The sequence below is a fragment of the Coturnix japonica genome, chromosome 14 (genome assembly GCF_001577835.2).
Source record: "Coturnix japonica isolate 7356 chromosome 14, Coturnix japonica 2.1, whole genome shotgun sequence".
NCBI lineage: Eukaryota > Metazoa > Chordata > Aves > Galliformes > Phasianidae > Coturnix > Coturnix japonica.
The window spans coordinates 10,054,880-10,071,564 of NC_029529.1; the positions used below are offsets into that span (position 1 = coordinate 10,054,880).

At 34.1% G+C, this 16,685-nt stretch overlaps 1 protein-coding gene across 10 annotated transcripts in view; it reads right to left on the reverse strand.

Annotated features, from left to right (window-relative positions):
* Positions 1–16,685, reverse strand: part of RBFOX1 (RNA binding fox-1 homolog 1) — a 107,647-nt gene that overhangs the window by 4,295 nt on the left and 86,667 nt on the right. For 4 of the 10 annotated variants that reach the window (XM_015877148.2, XM_015877146.2, XM_015877141.2 and 1 more), the window contains one exon: positions 10,592–10,644. The exons of the other annotated variants lie outside the window; for them this stretch is intronic. In XM_015877148.2, coding sequence (XP_015732634.2) covers positions 10,592–10,644 — 53 coding nt within the window. The remainder of the gene's footprint in view (positions 1–10,591; positions 10,645–16,685) is intronic. 10 annotated transcript variants of the gene reach the window in all.

Sequence of the window (16,685 nt, forward strand, 5' to 3'; positions counted from 1 at the left end):
AGTAGGGTGGCCTGTAGAATGATAGGAAGCAATATATTTTACAGAACAGACTTATTGTGCATTTTCACTCTTTCTAGAGAATAGACGGTGTCATCCTAAGCCATGATACTTGCACAACCGAAACCTGAATTTTCAGCCAAATTCCTCCTGCAACCAAACTAAGACACTGACATAAAAATCAGCTTTTTGTCATTTTTCCTTGTACAAAATCCATACTCAAGGAACTACTTCAAAACTCCTGTACATGTACACCTGAGTGACTTGCTGGCCTAGCCCTCCTCTTCACCTTGAGATATATGTCTTTGTTTCACAGTCCAAGTCTGAATATAGTTACTGTTAGTGAGATAGACATGTCAACTACAAACATGTTTCCTTGAATGCCTAGTATTTGTCTGTTATCAAATAATTCCCATTAGGGTTTCACATATAAAACAAAAACAAACTTGAAATTATAGTGGTGCCTTTTATAGAAGGTGTAATACAGTAAGCAAGTTAAGTTTTAATAATATTATTGGTTTCTCCAAGAGATGTTGCATTCAGCCTTATGTGAACAGTAATCCCATTCTGTCTCATTCTGTATAGCCATCTTATTTTTCAGATACAAATGCAAACTTAGGTTTTTATTTTAATTATTTTAGTTATTTATTTATTCAGGGGTGGGGGGAAGAAGACACTTCCCTATTTTATATCATGTAGTTGATACTTCACAAGTGGAATCTGACTAAGTTCCTACATAATCAGCTGAGGGAAAACTGAGAAAAGAATGTTTGCACGGCAAATGCACTCAATCTTACACCACCCACTTCTGTGAGTCCTAGACATGAGGTAGAGAATGAAGTCCAAAGTAAGAGAATTAAGCATTCCTATCTACTGGGGGACATCTTCAAGAAAAAAGCATTAAGTTCTGCAGACAAAATAGACTTTATTCTCCATTCACTGAGACAACATTTACAAAGGAATTAATCTGTCAAAGTTTGGAAAGTACTGAAAGTGAATGGAGGCTCTAATTCTCACCAGAGCTATATTTACTACAGATTTTATCTGTAAATAAACACACACAAATATCTGGGAGAAGCACAATGTTGTGCAGTCATCTTCTATCTTGGGGTCTTAAACTCAGGGAAATATGTTTAAAAGACTTGTATAAAATACACTATTTCCTCTTTTACATCCAATATACTGGTGAGTGAAAGATTAAATTTATGTCAATTTAAACAGATGGTATCCAGGAATAACTAAATTTGAAAATTATCTGAGGCAATTAACACCCAAATAACCAGGCAGTTGCAGAAAGAAAGAAAGGGAGAGAGAAAGGAAGACTAGTTTTGATCAGCCTGCTGGGTCTAAGCATCACTTAGTAACCCTTTGAGTTGGAAGGAGTTCTTAGTGCAGATCTGGCACTGGCCACAAACTCTGCAGCCTCCCCAGATGGAAGAACTAACAACTTTGCAATGTTTCCCTCCAAACTGGGATGTAAACACTATAATCATCGGAGATTAAAAAAAAAAATTAGCTTTGATAGAAGACATAATAGAATGTTACATTTCTTGTTCATCTTCACAAGGTGAAAAAGACACCTTATTTTCCTTTGTATGTTCATTTCTCAAGTCAGAGAATCCATTTAAAAATCATTACATTTTTAATTCGCTCAAGCCAAATCTCATTTGAACAATAAGAATACATCTAGAAAGAGAAAACAATTAATTCAAAGCTAGACTTATTTCCAGATTTCAACATTTCCTTAATATCCCTTGTAACATGGAGGATGAATTGCAAGTACTATTATTATACATGCTTTAAAATCATGGCTATTGCTTTTAGAACAACGGGAATTGGTATATTTTCAGCTTCAACCCGATATTTTTTGTCCTACTGTGTAAAAAATACTTTTTCCTTTAAACAAGAGAGGTGAAATAATCATAATGTAAAAATGGTGACCTATCATAAAACATGTTTCTTAAAAGTAATGTTTCACATTTGCATTAAGAGAATGCTGTATGTTTGTGCTGTTGCATGAAAATAAAAATGGTGTTACAGAACCAGCATTCTTGTTAAAATAAGAAATGCTCTTAATGTTTCCTTTATAGAAACCAAACCAAACCAAACCAAAAAAAGTATATTGGAGTTCTGCTTGAATAAATGTTTGCAATGTAAACATTAAACAAAATGTAAAGAAGTGCTCTTCCAAATTGTCTCTAAAATAAAATAAAGAATACAAAGCTAAATTGAAAAATTCTCATTCCTGCAACCTCCTCCATATACTTGATGCATGTAAGCACAACCCGGGAAGAATGTATTTCCAAAGGGGAGAGAATCCATGCTCAGATATTATCTGGGAAAAATGCATTGAAATTCCTCTGTGATGAATAGACTTTTTTCTCCTCAGGGTGACCTCTACCTTCAGAATATGATGGTTTTATTATGATTAATAAATTTCATTTCCACAGAGGAATGGAACAGTGTCAGCTTAAACTTAAAGCAAGTAGGTTTCTTTTTAAATGCTAATTTTTAAACACGCCTATGCATGACACCAAATTTAGAAGCTCAGAAGGTTAGCAGAATAGATTCTGATTTCCATGCTGAAAATAGTAAGGATTTAAACTACACTGTCACACTGAAAATCAGCAAGCTAGTGCAAGCACATCGCTGTTGGTTCATTTATTCACATACCAGAATACTTATTTCTCTTTAAAATTAGTGGCGTTTAAAATCTTTCTGACAGTTTACCCTGAAAATAATCTTTTCAGGTAAACAATTTAGTACAATTTAGCACATGCAAATGACAAAGTATTTTCAAGGAATTAATAGTCAATGTGACTGTTTTTTCTACAAAACCTTAAATCAATATATATATATATATATATATATATATATATATACCAAGTTGTACACTTCAGTTCTTGACTGAGGAACACAACTGATAAGCAAATTCTGATGCACTAGAAATGAGAACAAAGTCAGCTCCACTGTTTTTCAGTATGTCTAGAATAAGTATTCAGAACACAACTGGAAAGTATCCTCTAATGTTTGCTAGCATTTTGTTTTACTGGCACTGTCTTTTAACTACACCAACGCCTTACTATGGAATACTAAGAAAAAATTCAACTTTGCAATGCCAACATCTGTAGCATTGTGACTGCAAACTATTTACCAAAAGCTCAATGCTGAAATCCTCTGCTCAGGCTATGTCTCAGTTTCTTCAGCAATTTTCATTAGAAGGTTTAAAATTGCTTAAATATTGCATAAAAGGGCAGTTTGTTGTCCAATGTAAATAGAAAAAGAGAACTGGAGACACTTCTCTAAGCAGGATCTCTGAAATTAAATCTCACTTGTTAAACCACCAGGACTAGGTATTGCTGGAACCTCTGAAATAGGACAGTATGCCTTTCTCTAATTTTAAGAACCACTTCAGGTTCTTTTGTACTGTGATTATGTTTCCTTATATATCTAGGACAGAGTGTGAAACTCTGACACTCACTGGAAACATCTGGAAGCTCCTTAACTGCATATCTACTGTAGGGTTTAATGACAACGTTAACAAAGGAAAATTCTGAGTATAGAATATGCAACAAGTTAAAACATTTTCCTCAGGTGTAGCAAAACATAAAATGAGACGTGTAAACACAATGTGATACATACGTCTTTTTGAACTCAACCATTTTTCCCTGTTTCTTAAAAGACTGGGAGATACTACCAGAACTATAGGAAATGATGGTTCTATTTTAAAATAAAACCATTAGTCAAGTAAAAATTAAAACTGAAACTAGTAGAACAACCTAACCCTGTGATCTAGTTCCCTGTTACTTGCCATACTACCAGCAAAGCATATGGATGCGCTGGGAAGCTCATATTTCTAGCTCTCCACAGTATTACTCATTTACTAGCTTTGATTTATAATTGAAAGATCAAGTCATAAAATCACTGCTTCTTCAGACCTACCTGTATTGAGTCTTCAGAAAGAATCAGCTTAAATTACCAAAACAGTTGCACTGACTCTTATTACTAACTTTTACAAAAAGACAGCTGAACAAGTCAGTATTTGCTAGGTATGAGAAGGCAGAATATCATGCAGAGCAGTTCTGTATTCCTCCTGTCTTAATTTATCACCTAGGAAATGTGCTCTACTGTAGGATGTGACTCTTGCTCTTCACAGGTGGCACGGAAAGGGCAATCCAAATCTGTCCTCCAGAACTGCAGAATTGCAATAAAATTGTAGACAAAAGAGATGAAGATTTCAGTGAAACACTGGAAGGAATGCAGGGAAAACAAATTTTACCTGCGTTATCCAGATTCATGATTCCAGTAACTTGCTAAATCAGGCTGCTTTCCTCTTGCTCACATGATTATGATACTGGCACTGTGATACCAAAACCTGATGACAGCAGCAGCAGGAGTTCCTTTGTATGTACACAGAGACACAGCATATCCCTGGGCAGTATTTTAACCTCAGTCACTCACCACTGTGCAGCAGTGGCTGCCCTTCTACCTGAAATTCTTTACTGCTCAGGGTGTCCAAGGCACATGCAGATTAATATATTAATTAATTCTGGATATTCATATCAAACAAGTGTAGGCATTCTGTCACCTAAGTGAGCAAATCTCATAAGGAAATGAGGAAAGGAGTCTATCCTACCTGTTTTTACAGAACACTGAGGAAAATGCTTTAATGTAGAAACATTTTGAAGTCATTTTCCTGAATGTAGAGGTTAAACAATATCAAAACTTAAGATCATTCCGTAATAAAGGACCACAAAACATTCCTTTCTGTGCCACTTTCTTCTTCTACTGCTGATAACACTTCACAGATTTACATCGTGCAGCAGAGGATGAGGGAAGACATAATCCTGATAGACGCAACACAGTGAAACAGCAAAATTTCAAGGTATGCTGCAGTGCTGAACTCCTGTATATATTCAAGTCATTATTATTATTATTATTATTTACAGCACTACCATTCCCAGGTTTTCACAGAGATGAAGCCACAGCCAACCAAAATGAGCAGGGCAATACAAGTACTCCATGAAGGGATCTTCATAAATACATTAGTGATAATATTAGAAGCAGTCCTTACTTTTTCCTTCTGGTGAAATCAGAAGAAAGCTAAGAAGCCAAATCAGAAGTGTCTACATTCAGGGAACAATTTCCACCTCTTGGCTTTTATTTATGTCACGTCTGAAATTGTCCAGTTAATTATGATTCCCACTATTACTTGCCTCATTAACTATTGTTCATTGATGAGAATTAGCAGAAATTTCAGTCACTGATGTTCAAACATGATGATTATTATTTTTTTTCCCCCCTGAATGCTAACTTAAAGCTTTGAAATCTGTTAGATGTGTTTGAAGTTCAGCTGTCACGTTGGTAAATGTTCAAATAAATGGTATTAGTGAATCTGCAGAAATACAGAGGTGCAACACTGCAGCACAGGTGATGCTTCTCTAGTGTGGGTGTTGAATCAGGGCTGTAGAACTACCCCAGGGACGGAACTCAGGCAAAAGCTCTGTCTCAGATTTCAGTCTCCCTGTTTGGATTTACAGAAAGTCAGAGGCAGCTTCCACAAATGTGTGGGGCCTTCACTTGACATCTGCTTAAAATTTAACATGCTATCAACACCCATTTTTTGTATAATCTCCTTCCGAGGAAGACAGACTATCTATACATTCAAAATAAAAAGCCACTGGGGAAACTGAGGCTTTCCCATCAGCTGACATTTATTAATCTGTCAAACATCAGAAAAAAAAACAAGTATTTGTTTGATCCATGCACCATTTATCGATGTTGAGGCAGTAAATCCTAAGTAACTTCTCATCTAGATCAGTAATAAATAAATACAGACACTTTTTATATTAACTTTTAAAGCAGTCTTTTGTGCTAGTGAAGTTCAGTAAGTATACATTAATTTTTTGGTTGTTAAATGTTTAAAATGTAATATGATAAGCTCACGATATTCATACTGAATTGCTGTTTAGTTAATGCATTGCTCTACTATCATACATCCATGCACACACAGAAACCAGTTTTCTCATGTACTGTTTTCAGTCTATCTGAGAAAAAATTCTAGTTGTTTCATTCAAAAAACAGTACAGGAGATGCACATGTGCTTGTAGGCACTTGTTGAGGGCAAACACAGATTATTCACTATTTCTGTTATCAAAGAAGCTTCGCATTGCAAATCCTCCATTTACAAATCACAGAACCTCAGCTTTACTTAATCTTGTCATGTTGTCACAATTGACTAGCCATGCGAACTGACCTAGAACTGTAAGCATAGGGAAGGTAAGCTGTCAAAGAGATAATGACAAAGATGCCAAAAGGTCTGCTAGTGTTTTCACTGGGTGAGAAAAAGAAATTAATCAAAGAAAGAACAGAGGGTAACCAAAGTGTTTACTGATTTTTATCAACCGATCCAACAGCTGAGCATTTTACCATCACTACCACGCGCAGTACAAGCAGCAGCAAACAGAATTCCATGTACGATCAGCAGTAATAAGAAATTTAAACTGCCAACATCAAGGACACTGAGATTTACAGAAGTTTAATAATGTGCATTAATACAACATTGCCTAGTTTTTGAAGAGCAAAAACCTCAGTACCTGTTATTTTTCACAGGGAAAAACAGCAAAGGCTTAACTACAAGCTAGCACAAAAGCAAAAAAAAATGCTCCTTCATCTTCATTTTTGATTTATTGATTAATGAAAGAGCACAACAAAATAGTAAAATAATCTGGTAGGACATGGTTATTTTCCCGGTCAACTTGCTTTGTGAAATGGAATGAAGCACACAAGTGTTACCAAAACAAAAACACCTCTCACAACTGAACTTATGTCTTTACACAGTAATTATAAAGGTAATGCAAACCTTTCATTCCAAAGCAGTTTACTGTTTGGAAATCTCTTCAAATGATCATAATCTGATCAGTATCTCCTACCAGAAACTAAAATATGTCAATGAGATGCATGCAAGCACATATAGCAAAAATTTGACCAGACGTACTTATGCACCATAACAGAGGCAAACCACCTTAAACTTCTCAGCACTTTTACTAATATCAATTTTCTTTTAAATAAATGTGACCATATTTGCTCTTGTTTCTCAAATTAGATTTGTGGAAGCATTCATGTCTACATTTTAATGCCTGCATTCACTAAAATTGCAAGGATTTGAGCAATTGGTCATTACAGATTGCCAATAATGTTTTCAAACTTTTGATACAACAAATATTTGTTCCTTTATGCTGCCTGCTTTTATGATGGATTTCTCCTGAAGATGAAAATTAAACCTTTCCTCGTTTCATCTGTTTTACACAAATACACATTCCTGCCACATGGGGATGACTCTGCCCAGATATGTAAATAAATACAGCTACAATTGGATAGATGTTATATTCACCTCAACCATACTTCATTTTGAATTCAAGTGCATATAAGCCCTTTCCTTTCTCTCTGTTATTTCAAAATCATGAAATGCACATACTCTTGGGGGAAAAATACTACTGGCTGCACAAACACACTGGATTTTTTTGTTTGGAGATGGAAGTTAGATGACAGTTAATAACTGGAGGAAGAAAGCAATAATGGTGTAAATATAGAATAATGATCCTGTCCCGTTTTAACATAAAAATCATAAGATGCAGATACATCCTAGAATAAACTTGGAAAAGGCACTCTCTCTCTCTCTCTCTATATATATATATTTTTTTTTTCTTTTTGAGCTAAAAATTTCAGCTTTACAAAACCTAAAAGAAAAAATATATTGATTACTGATTTGAAAAATTAATTTAAAATGTTAAAGATACAGAATTAACTATTTTCTCCAGCCAACGTGTAAATAAACCATGCCTTTATTCTGGGTCTCTATCTGACTTACAAGGATAGGGTAAGATCCCCTTTGCCTCCATCACGATTAATTCTCCTGTAATATAACCATTGTCAGAGTTCTGCTAGAGGAAATTCTTCAGAGATCCTTGTTAAAATTACATCAACAAGCTGAAAGGAGGTCTCAGATAGTTTCCCTACCTCTGATCTAGCTCAGGTCTGCTTGCATACTCTTTAATCATGCTTGCTAGAGACGATCTGTCCCAGAAGCATAGAAATTCTCTTCTGAAGAGTAATTATTTTTAGCCTCAAAATGCTCTGGATGATAGAGCAAAATATTTTTAAATTTCCCATGGAAGGAATCCTCTGTCACAGACTTGCAGATTCTTGCATATATTTTCTTTATATAATGTTAATTCAAAAATAGATATACATACATGAATAGAAATGTATATATTGGCACATTACCCTATCATGTTTGATTTCAAGATTACTTCATTTCTAAGTTAGAAAAAATAAATTTGAAATAAAAATAAAAATAAAGAAAGTCATGTGGCTTAGGGTTAAGTAATGCCTGGAAGGAATGATAAAGCATTAGGAAGAAAGGAGTGAATATTATCAGTAGAATCACCCAAGACTCCCATTTCCATTTGACAACAAACTTTACCTGTAATATGATTATTTTAAGTCTATGAACATGTATATTCTTCAGAAGGAAACAACACAAACACACATGTACTCACATTTCAAACATTTAGCATATAACCAGTATCTTATCTTACATCAATTTGGCAAACACTTATTACTCTAATTGAGTTTAGGAACGTTACTACCATATAATATTGTATCACAGACATTTTGTGTACATCTGAAAAATCGAATTACAGCTACTGGTCTGAAAGATTATATGTCTATGTATATACTTCACGTATTGATGCAGATTAGGAATATCAGATAATGAACTGAATGTCAGCTTACAGATTTGAAAGGCCAAATGCAATTTCGGTAACTTATTCCATAATGGAAAAGGGGTCAGAGTACGGTGTAGCTGTTTTTTTTGTTTGTTTGTTTAATATAGACAGAATTCCTTCAAATTCTATTTCAAATTCTAATTCAAATTCTATCACTAAAATTTAAAAATACAAAGAACAGCAAATAGAGGCTTTAATTAGACCCCTAAAGCTACCTAATGCTGATATGTATTAATATAGTGTCAAAACATCTAACAGAAACACCTTATTTACCCAATCATTGTAATAGCGGTAATTTACTGGTAAACTGAAAAGTTTTAATAAATATGCACAAAAATCCACTTTCTTCTTTGTAAGTTTCAGTGCATTTTCTGATGAACAAGTGTGCTGTATTTTTGGAATTTCAGTGAAATGACATACACAATAATTATGGTATAGTCTGGACACTTTTCAGCATGAACTGAGGGAAATTCATGCCTACAGGTGTATTGCTTAGAAGGTTTCATTCTGCAAAACACAGAAAGTTTTCAAAACAAGAAAACTATTAAAACTATATGTGTGTTTTAAGAACCCCGAGTTAAAAAATTGCTAAAATGAGTTTATCTGTACTCAGTCTGCAAGGACAGATTTATAAATTAGTTGTCTCCCTACTGCAGTTCACTATCATACAGAGCAGAGTAGGAAGCACAGGTGAAATAATGAATGTCAGAATCCTTATCAAGAATCATTCTGCTAATGATTTAGGATTCTGAAAAATCTATGTTAAATCAGTTGCTTATTTTCTTTATAAGAACTTTTCAGATTACCACCAAAAATGCTGTGGCTACCATGCAGTATATTACTATCTTAGAATACAGTCACTTAAGCTATAGACTTCTCCATAAGCGTGTACTTCTCTGTAGGTCGACATTACATAAGCAGAAAACTCTTCACCTTTCATTTATTTCCACTAATGCAAAACTCTCTACAAATAAATACTTCTTGATACCAACATTTTGTGCCATGCTATGTATCCTTTCCTCCTTCAATACACACATCTCTGTGACTTTTTCACATATCATTATTGACAATGTGGCCAACACCAAATATGTCGGCTTTTGATTTCTTATGTAGCAACATAACATCATCCTTACCTGTATTAAGACTAACATTGTTCAACCTCTATTGCTTAAAAGACAGAAAATCCCTCGATATGCTTGATATACTTATAAATCACCATTAACAAATATCCCTCAAAACATTGTTCATTCTTCTATAACCATGGCTTACAATAGTATACTAGCAAACCAGCTAAGACTTTACTTACTAGAGAACAATCCTTTGAAGACACAGACCCTCTCTCCCACTATCTTATCCATAGGATAGACTTTGTGAGTGCTTTAGGGTCTGCAGTGCCCTTGTGGGCAATATTTGCCCCCCAAAAATTGAAAAGAAAACACTTATATCTACAGCACTTACAATGTCCTACATAGATCTACACCTTTACTGTTTTCAGGAGTCTTATTTTTTTAATTATATATATATTTTTAAGTCATCATCACCTTGATTGCACTGTACAGTAAGCTTTTATGAGAAGGTTTAACATATCCTTACTTTTCTAGGCCAGAAATTATTTAAACACCAAAGTCAGCAAAAATAGCCTAGTGTATTTTATATGGCAGAATCTAGACTTAAGCTATAAATTAATCTATTCCGAAAATTTGAACCATGGACTTTCCTATGCTTTCTCTTACGATTAAATGCAGCATGTGAAAAAGGATATTGAGACCTGGATGGATGCATCAAGAAGTATCAATGATTGTTACCTGCAGAGGTGTTACAAGAAATTTCATCTGCTGCAACGAAGACGAATTGATTTCTGCAAGAGAAGATAAAATTCACAATACTGCTTGCTGACTGGGAAATGTACTAGCTGCCAATTGACTTGATGTTTACAGATGGGGTAGGGTAAGGGTGCTTAATTTCAATGAATGTAGCAAGAAAAAGTGTTGACATATTTCAGAACTAGGGAGTTTATACGGTTCATGAGGTAAACATGCTGGGATCTTTTAAATGAAATAATGGTGATATCTGGATATGGACTATGTACAAACTCTTGCATTGGAAGCTTATGTTTAGTGTTACAGATATGTCATGTCAATATATTTATGAAGCCTACTAAAAATTGAACTATATTTTGATATAGGTACTAAAAGGCACTAATGGAAAATATGCAAGAACTGTTTTTTGAAAAAAAAAATTGCAATTTACTCCAAACAACTTAAAGGAAGATACTGAAAGTAAATTTTGTTTTCCTTATATATGCCTAACATGATTGCAATCAGAAAAAAAATATCTGTAGCTTATATTTAAAAAAATGACATAGTATATTTTTATATACTGTCATCCAAATATATAAAGCTTGTAGAATCCTAGCAGAATAAACTAGAAATATGAGTGATTTAATATAAACCTTCTCTTGCAAAATTCTTTATCAAAACCAGGTAACATAAAAAGAAAAATGCTTAATACACTAATATTTAAAATGCTGAAATCCTGATTTGCCCTTTCTAAAGTCAAAGCAAATAGGACATGGGGTAGTGAAAGTTACGTTATGAATATCAAGTGATTCCTTTATATATATACATGTTTCCTTGGATGATGTTTGCATTGTGCAGGCCTAGTAAAGACACTGGGAATTATTATTTGGGTGCTATTTTGCCCCAAATTGCAGCTAGTTCCTCCAGCCTGCAATGCTGGGTATGGTGTAATGCTGAGTTTTGCACAGCTTTAATGCAAGAGTACCAAATAAGAACTAGAAGGAACTACATCCAGCTCTTACAGAAGACTAACTGGAAAAGTCAGTTCTGGAAGATAATGAAAACTCTGTCAAGCATTACCTACACTGAAGCTTCTACTGAAAACTCAGTTCAGGAGAGACGATATTTCAGGTGTAGCAAACTTAAGCCCCAAGAGCCTAAGATAACAAACTTATCTCTATTAGTTCACCTCCAGCATATTAAGGATATCTAACACGTGAAGCTTGCTACTTAAAAATTTACACTTTGAAAAACAAAGTAAAAAAAACAAAGTAAAAACAAAACAAAACTAAGGGATATGCAATCCAAACTACAAGGACAGGATTTAAGATCAGGAGTAGTAGCATAGTATTGCCTCTAACTTGTCTTAGACATAGCAGTACCTGCAGCCTAGCATGAATGAGTGTAGTGACAGTATTTTTCATTTAACTCTTTCATTTTCATTTGGATGTAGTAATCCAATTTTGTTGTTTTGCCATATATAGTAATTTAACAAGCTAATGAGATCTATCTTGCACATATGCTAAATAGTTAAATTTTACAAAATGAAGGGGAATAAATTTATCATAATACAAAACTACTTCATAATTCATAGATCTCATACTTTGTCACTGTATTTACTGATAGCACTTCTTTTATTATCATAGCCTGTGAAAATTACATACACAGAAACATAGATTTTTGCCTAACAGAAACAGTTTAGAATTACCAGCAACTGACTTACAGAAAACTCTTTTCATTCAAGTCTATAGAATTATAACATTGTCCTTCCAGCTACTTTTTTCATCTCTCTATATATGTATTTTGAACAATAGGTGCTACTAAAAGTGCTCTAAAACCTCACTTCCTGATAAAAACTGTCTACTAATTACTACTTAATTACTAGTAGAAATTGAATTCTTAAAAATTTAACCCAAAGCCATACCTATCAGAAAAAAAAGTATCTACCAGAAACATTCCTTGTCATACTGCTCCAATTTACAAAGGAATCCTAGCTAATTTTCATTTTATAAAAGTCATTTCACAACTCCATAAATTAAACTTGAAAGTAAGGACGAAGTTGCATGTTATTCCACACAAAAACTGTGTGAATGATAACATACTAACCTATGGACAGTAAGACTAGAGGCTGAAATTCATTTTTTTTTTAAATGACTATCTGTTAATTCTAACAATTCCATACACTTGCTAATAAGTTTGATAGCTTTAATATTTTCATAGCAGAAGATATACTATTTAGTTCAATTCTGTGCTATTATTTACAAAAACCTAGAGGGATAACTAAGAATGAGAGGTTCATATATCTCACTTGATGTCCAAAACAAGTATTATTCCTTAGCTCAAACAACCCATAATTTACAGGACTCCTGAGTTCAGCTGATCCAATGATGCATCACATTCTATTTTACATAAAAGTAGACCTGGAAAAGGGCAGCTCACATAACTCAGAGCTTTGAAGCTGCAGGATTGTGTCCTTCAAAGGCCAATTTTAAGCATTAACTGCAGTGAGCGTATAAGGCATAAAACCTCAGGAGAAAGGTATGTTGGAAATTCATGATGCATTTTAAGCTGTTTTAGTGTTGCTCAACATTTCTACATTTTTTATTGACTGAAAAATGTACCAGAAATTTAAGTGAAGTTCCATAAAAGAAGTTCTGCTCAATTAGTAAGACACAGCATTTCTTCTTTCAATTTAATTTGTGTATTAACAATGAAAGCATGGGGCAGAATTTTTACTGTTCTTTTATATATATATCAGGTATAAAAGAACACAATTAAAATCCGGAAGACTTCTCTTTCACTGTTTTTTTTTTTTTTTTTTTTTTTTTTTTTAAGGAGTTACTGTATTTGAGAGAAACAGAAGATAATTGAAAGAGCAATATTACAAATACACTGATTTGCACATACGTTTGTATATAGTCAACATGCCAGATATTCAAACTCTAGACTAATCACAATCTTTTTAAGCACTGGAGCATAAATCCCTTAGGGATTCTGAGCTCTCTGATGTAAAGCTAGACAGTGTGGGTCAGGAAAATGTACTGGGACTCGAAGTGATTGTGCTCCAATCGAGCAGCTATTTCCAAAAGGCTAATGCTTACTACCTTCACAAACTGAACAGGAATCATCTTGCTTAAGACAGAAGTGGAGCCCCTCCCAACAAAAAGAATACAGCAACTGCTGTAAACAGTACAGAGTTACAGAGGACAAGAAATTAAGATGAAAGCAAACAAAATACTGCTGAAGTTACAGTGAGAAGATTTAAATTGTATGTAATTACTGACCACCATGGGATTACACAGTCAGTACAGTCAGTATATAGATTTCATGGATCAGAACCTCAGCTAACATTGCTGCAGTCTAATGGAATGCACTGACTTCATTGTAGATAATCCAACCCTTAACTATGTACTCTAGCAATTATTTTTACCAGAAGCATTATATAAAGTAAATATCTACATTCCTCCATTGTATTATTAGAGACACCTATCTTTTACTTAATGCTTTAAGACTTCAATGTTCTTGACTGTCACATTGGCACTTATTCTATGACAGCTCACTGGTTGAAAAGTTTCTGTAATATTCAAATATGGACAAAGTTTCAAAATTTCCCTCTAAAACCATTTTGGGAAGTCCAAAAGTTCCCCAACTCCCTCATTATTATGTCCTAAATGTAAGGATCAAGTCTGTTAAATAATTAATTGGTATTAATATATTAAGAAGGTCGATTTTGATGTTATTGTGCTTTATATTTCCATTGCAGTAAGATCAAAGTACATTATCATACTCACACCATTTGTATCACAACACCAAGACAACTAAACAACTTTACAGCCATATTTATAGGTTATATTAAATGAAATATAAAGAAAACAATTAAAAAAAAAAAAAAGTGCCACAATTTGTTCAGCGTTACCAAGCTTCAACAGCACTGATAGCACCTTGGTTAACTTACTGTGCACTAGGAAACTACCCAAGTAATTCCTTGTTTGCTCTAAGTACTAGCAATGATTCCAAGACAAAGAGGAATATCAGACGTTCTACTTTCACTTAGGTATTCCGCTTACAACGAGAAAGATTATCATTCCTGACCATTTCATTAAATGCTTGTTTCTGAATTTTTGGGTAAGGCCTTGGAAGCATATAGATTAAAACCCTGCATCATTGTAGCTACCTTTGCCAATGCTATGTCTCAGAAAAAGGAAAAGCTCATCTTAGTTGCCCAAGCAAAGACAGCTCACCCATCTGTCTGGATTTAGTGGCCACTCCAGAACATTAAGTATCATGTCTGCCTGCATGGGTATCTCCTGTGCCCTACAGTGTCTGATGGTGCCAGAAGCCTCCTTTCTGGTGGCTTAATCAAGCCATTAATTTGATTGCCAGGTCACTGTTAATACTGCAAGGTGAATTAGGAAAACAACTGCGTACACTGTAAATAAAACTCTTCCATGGTAACGGCTGGCATACAAACTTTCCCTTTCTTTTCCCATTAACCCTTAAAGACTGTATAATGATTCTTCATTATACAATTCTAGAAAATTGGCTCTATACTTTGGAACTTACTATTATTGCCCCAAATAACTTTAATTTATTACCAAAAGACTACACAATGTCTGATACCAAACACCAGAATATCTATTTATATATTTCCATATGTATTTTAAATATTTCTGTTGTAGCTTCCATGGAAATAAATAGAAGATATTACTTTTGGGGCAAACTATGCATATGAGACATAATATAGTGTGAAATACACCTATTTTAATAAAACATTTCACTCTTTGCCTCTTCCACAGCGCTCTTAATTTCTTCTTAAGGTAGTCACAGAGAAAGTACTTAGGTTGACAATACTTATAGCATGTTCTAATCTGCCTCTTTGTGGTCTACTGAGTCAATGATCTGAAAACTAAAATCTGTATAATTAGACACTGACATGTCCAAAGGAACTGTTATGGTCTATCATGTCAGATGCACTAGCACTGACCCAACAGACTGTAACAGTTTTGGTCTGTTGGATTAGGAATCAATGTTTTAATAACTCCCTAACTCCATATTTATCCAGTCCGCTGAATACAACACTTAAAATTTTTCAAGTCACACTTTCTTTCAGTATCCTCTAAGAGTGAAGAAGTCAGTATGAAGTATCCAATAGAGAATTCCTACATGAAAAATGTTGACCAAACATCTTTTTTCTTCTTTTAAAATTGTGACACATGGAAATGCATCCAATGAATGCATTTATAATCTTACTTATTTACTAGAAAATTTTATTTTAAAGTAGGAAACTGGCAAGTTGAAACTATAAATAAACTGCTAAAAAAACTGATGTAGGCTAAACAGAAAGAAAGCAAGGGCATTCAACTGGACACGTAAGTATCAGTATAGCTGCTATGCTCATTTATTTGCAGAAAATAGTAAGCATACAGCAGCTTCTACTGGTCAAGGGGGAAATCTAACAAAACTACTCAGCATGTTTAAAAACTGGAGCACTTTAGGAAGCCATGATCTGGAAAATCAAGGCTCCAATGTACCTCTAGCTTCTTCCCTATTTTTTTTCTTCATGATGCCCAGCATGGATGCCAAATCATATTTTACAGCACTATTCAAGTCCTTTTTTGTCTGTGGGGATTCTTAACATATCCCTCAATGTTACAGTGATGCCAATGGGATTTACAGGTGAAAGGATTAGAAGGAGGGTATGAAAAATACAAGTTCTAACATGATAAATGTTTAGTAGTAGGTTCTGGCCAAGTGGCTTTCTTCACTGCGCTATTACCCCAGTTTTGAACCACTGGTGTTTTTTTAAGAGTTACAAAGATATTACATGAACACTGGCACCCCACACAAGTGAACCATGCCTTCAAAGTATAAGAAAACATGCTAATTTTACCAAATACTAAAAATATGTTAGAAAAATCTAAGTATGTAAAACATCTATAATATTTTAGAGTGGAATATGTTTCAACCATTAGGATGTACTACATTCAATACATTTTTATTTGAGGAAATTCCTATCAATTCCTTTTCAATTTTTTGATGCTTTTTTCTTTTCTTATATATTTTCTTTACATGTAATTATCCAATTTTCCTTCCAAGCTCC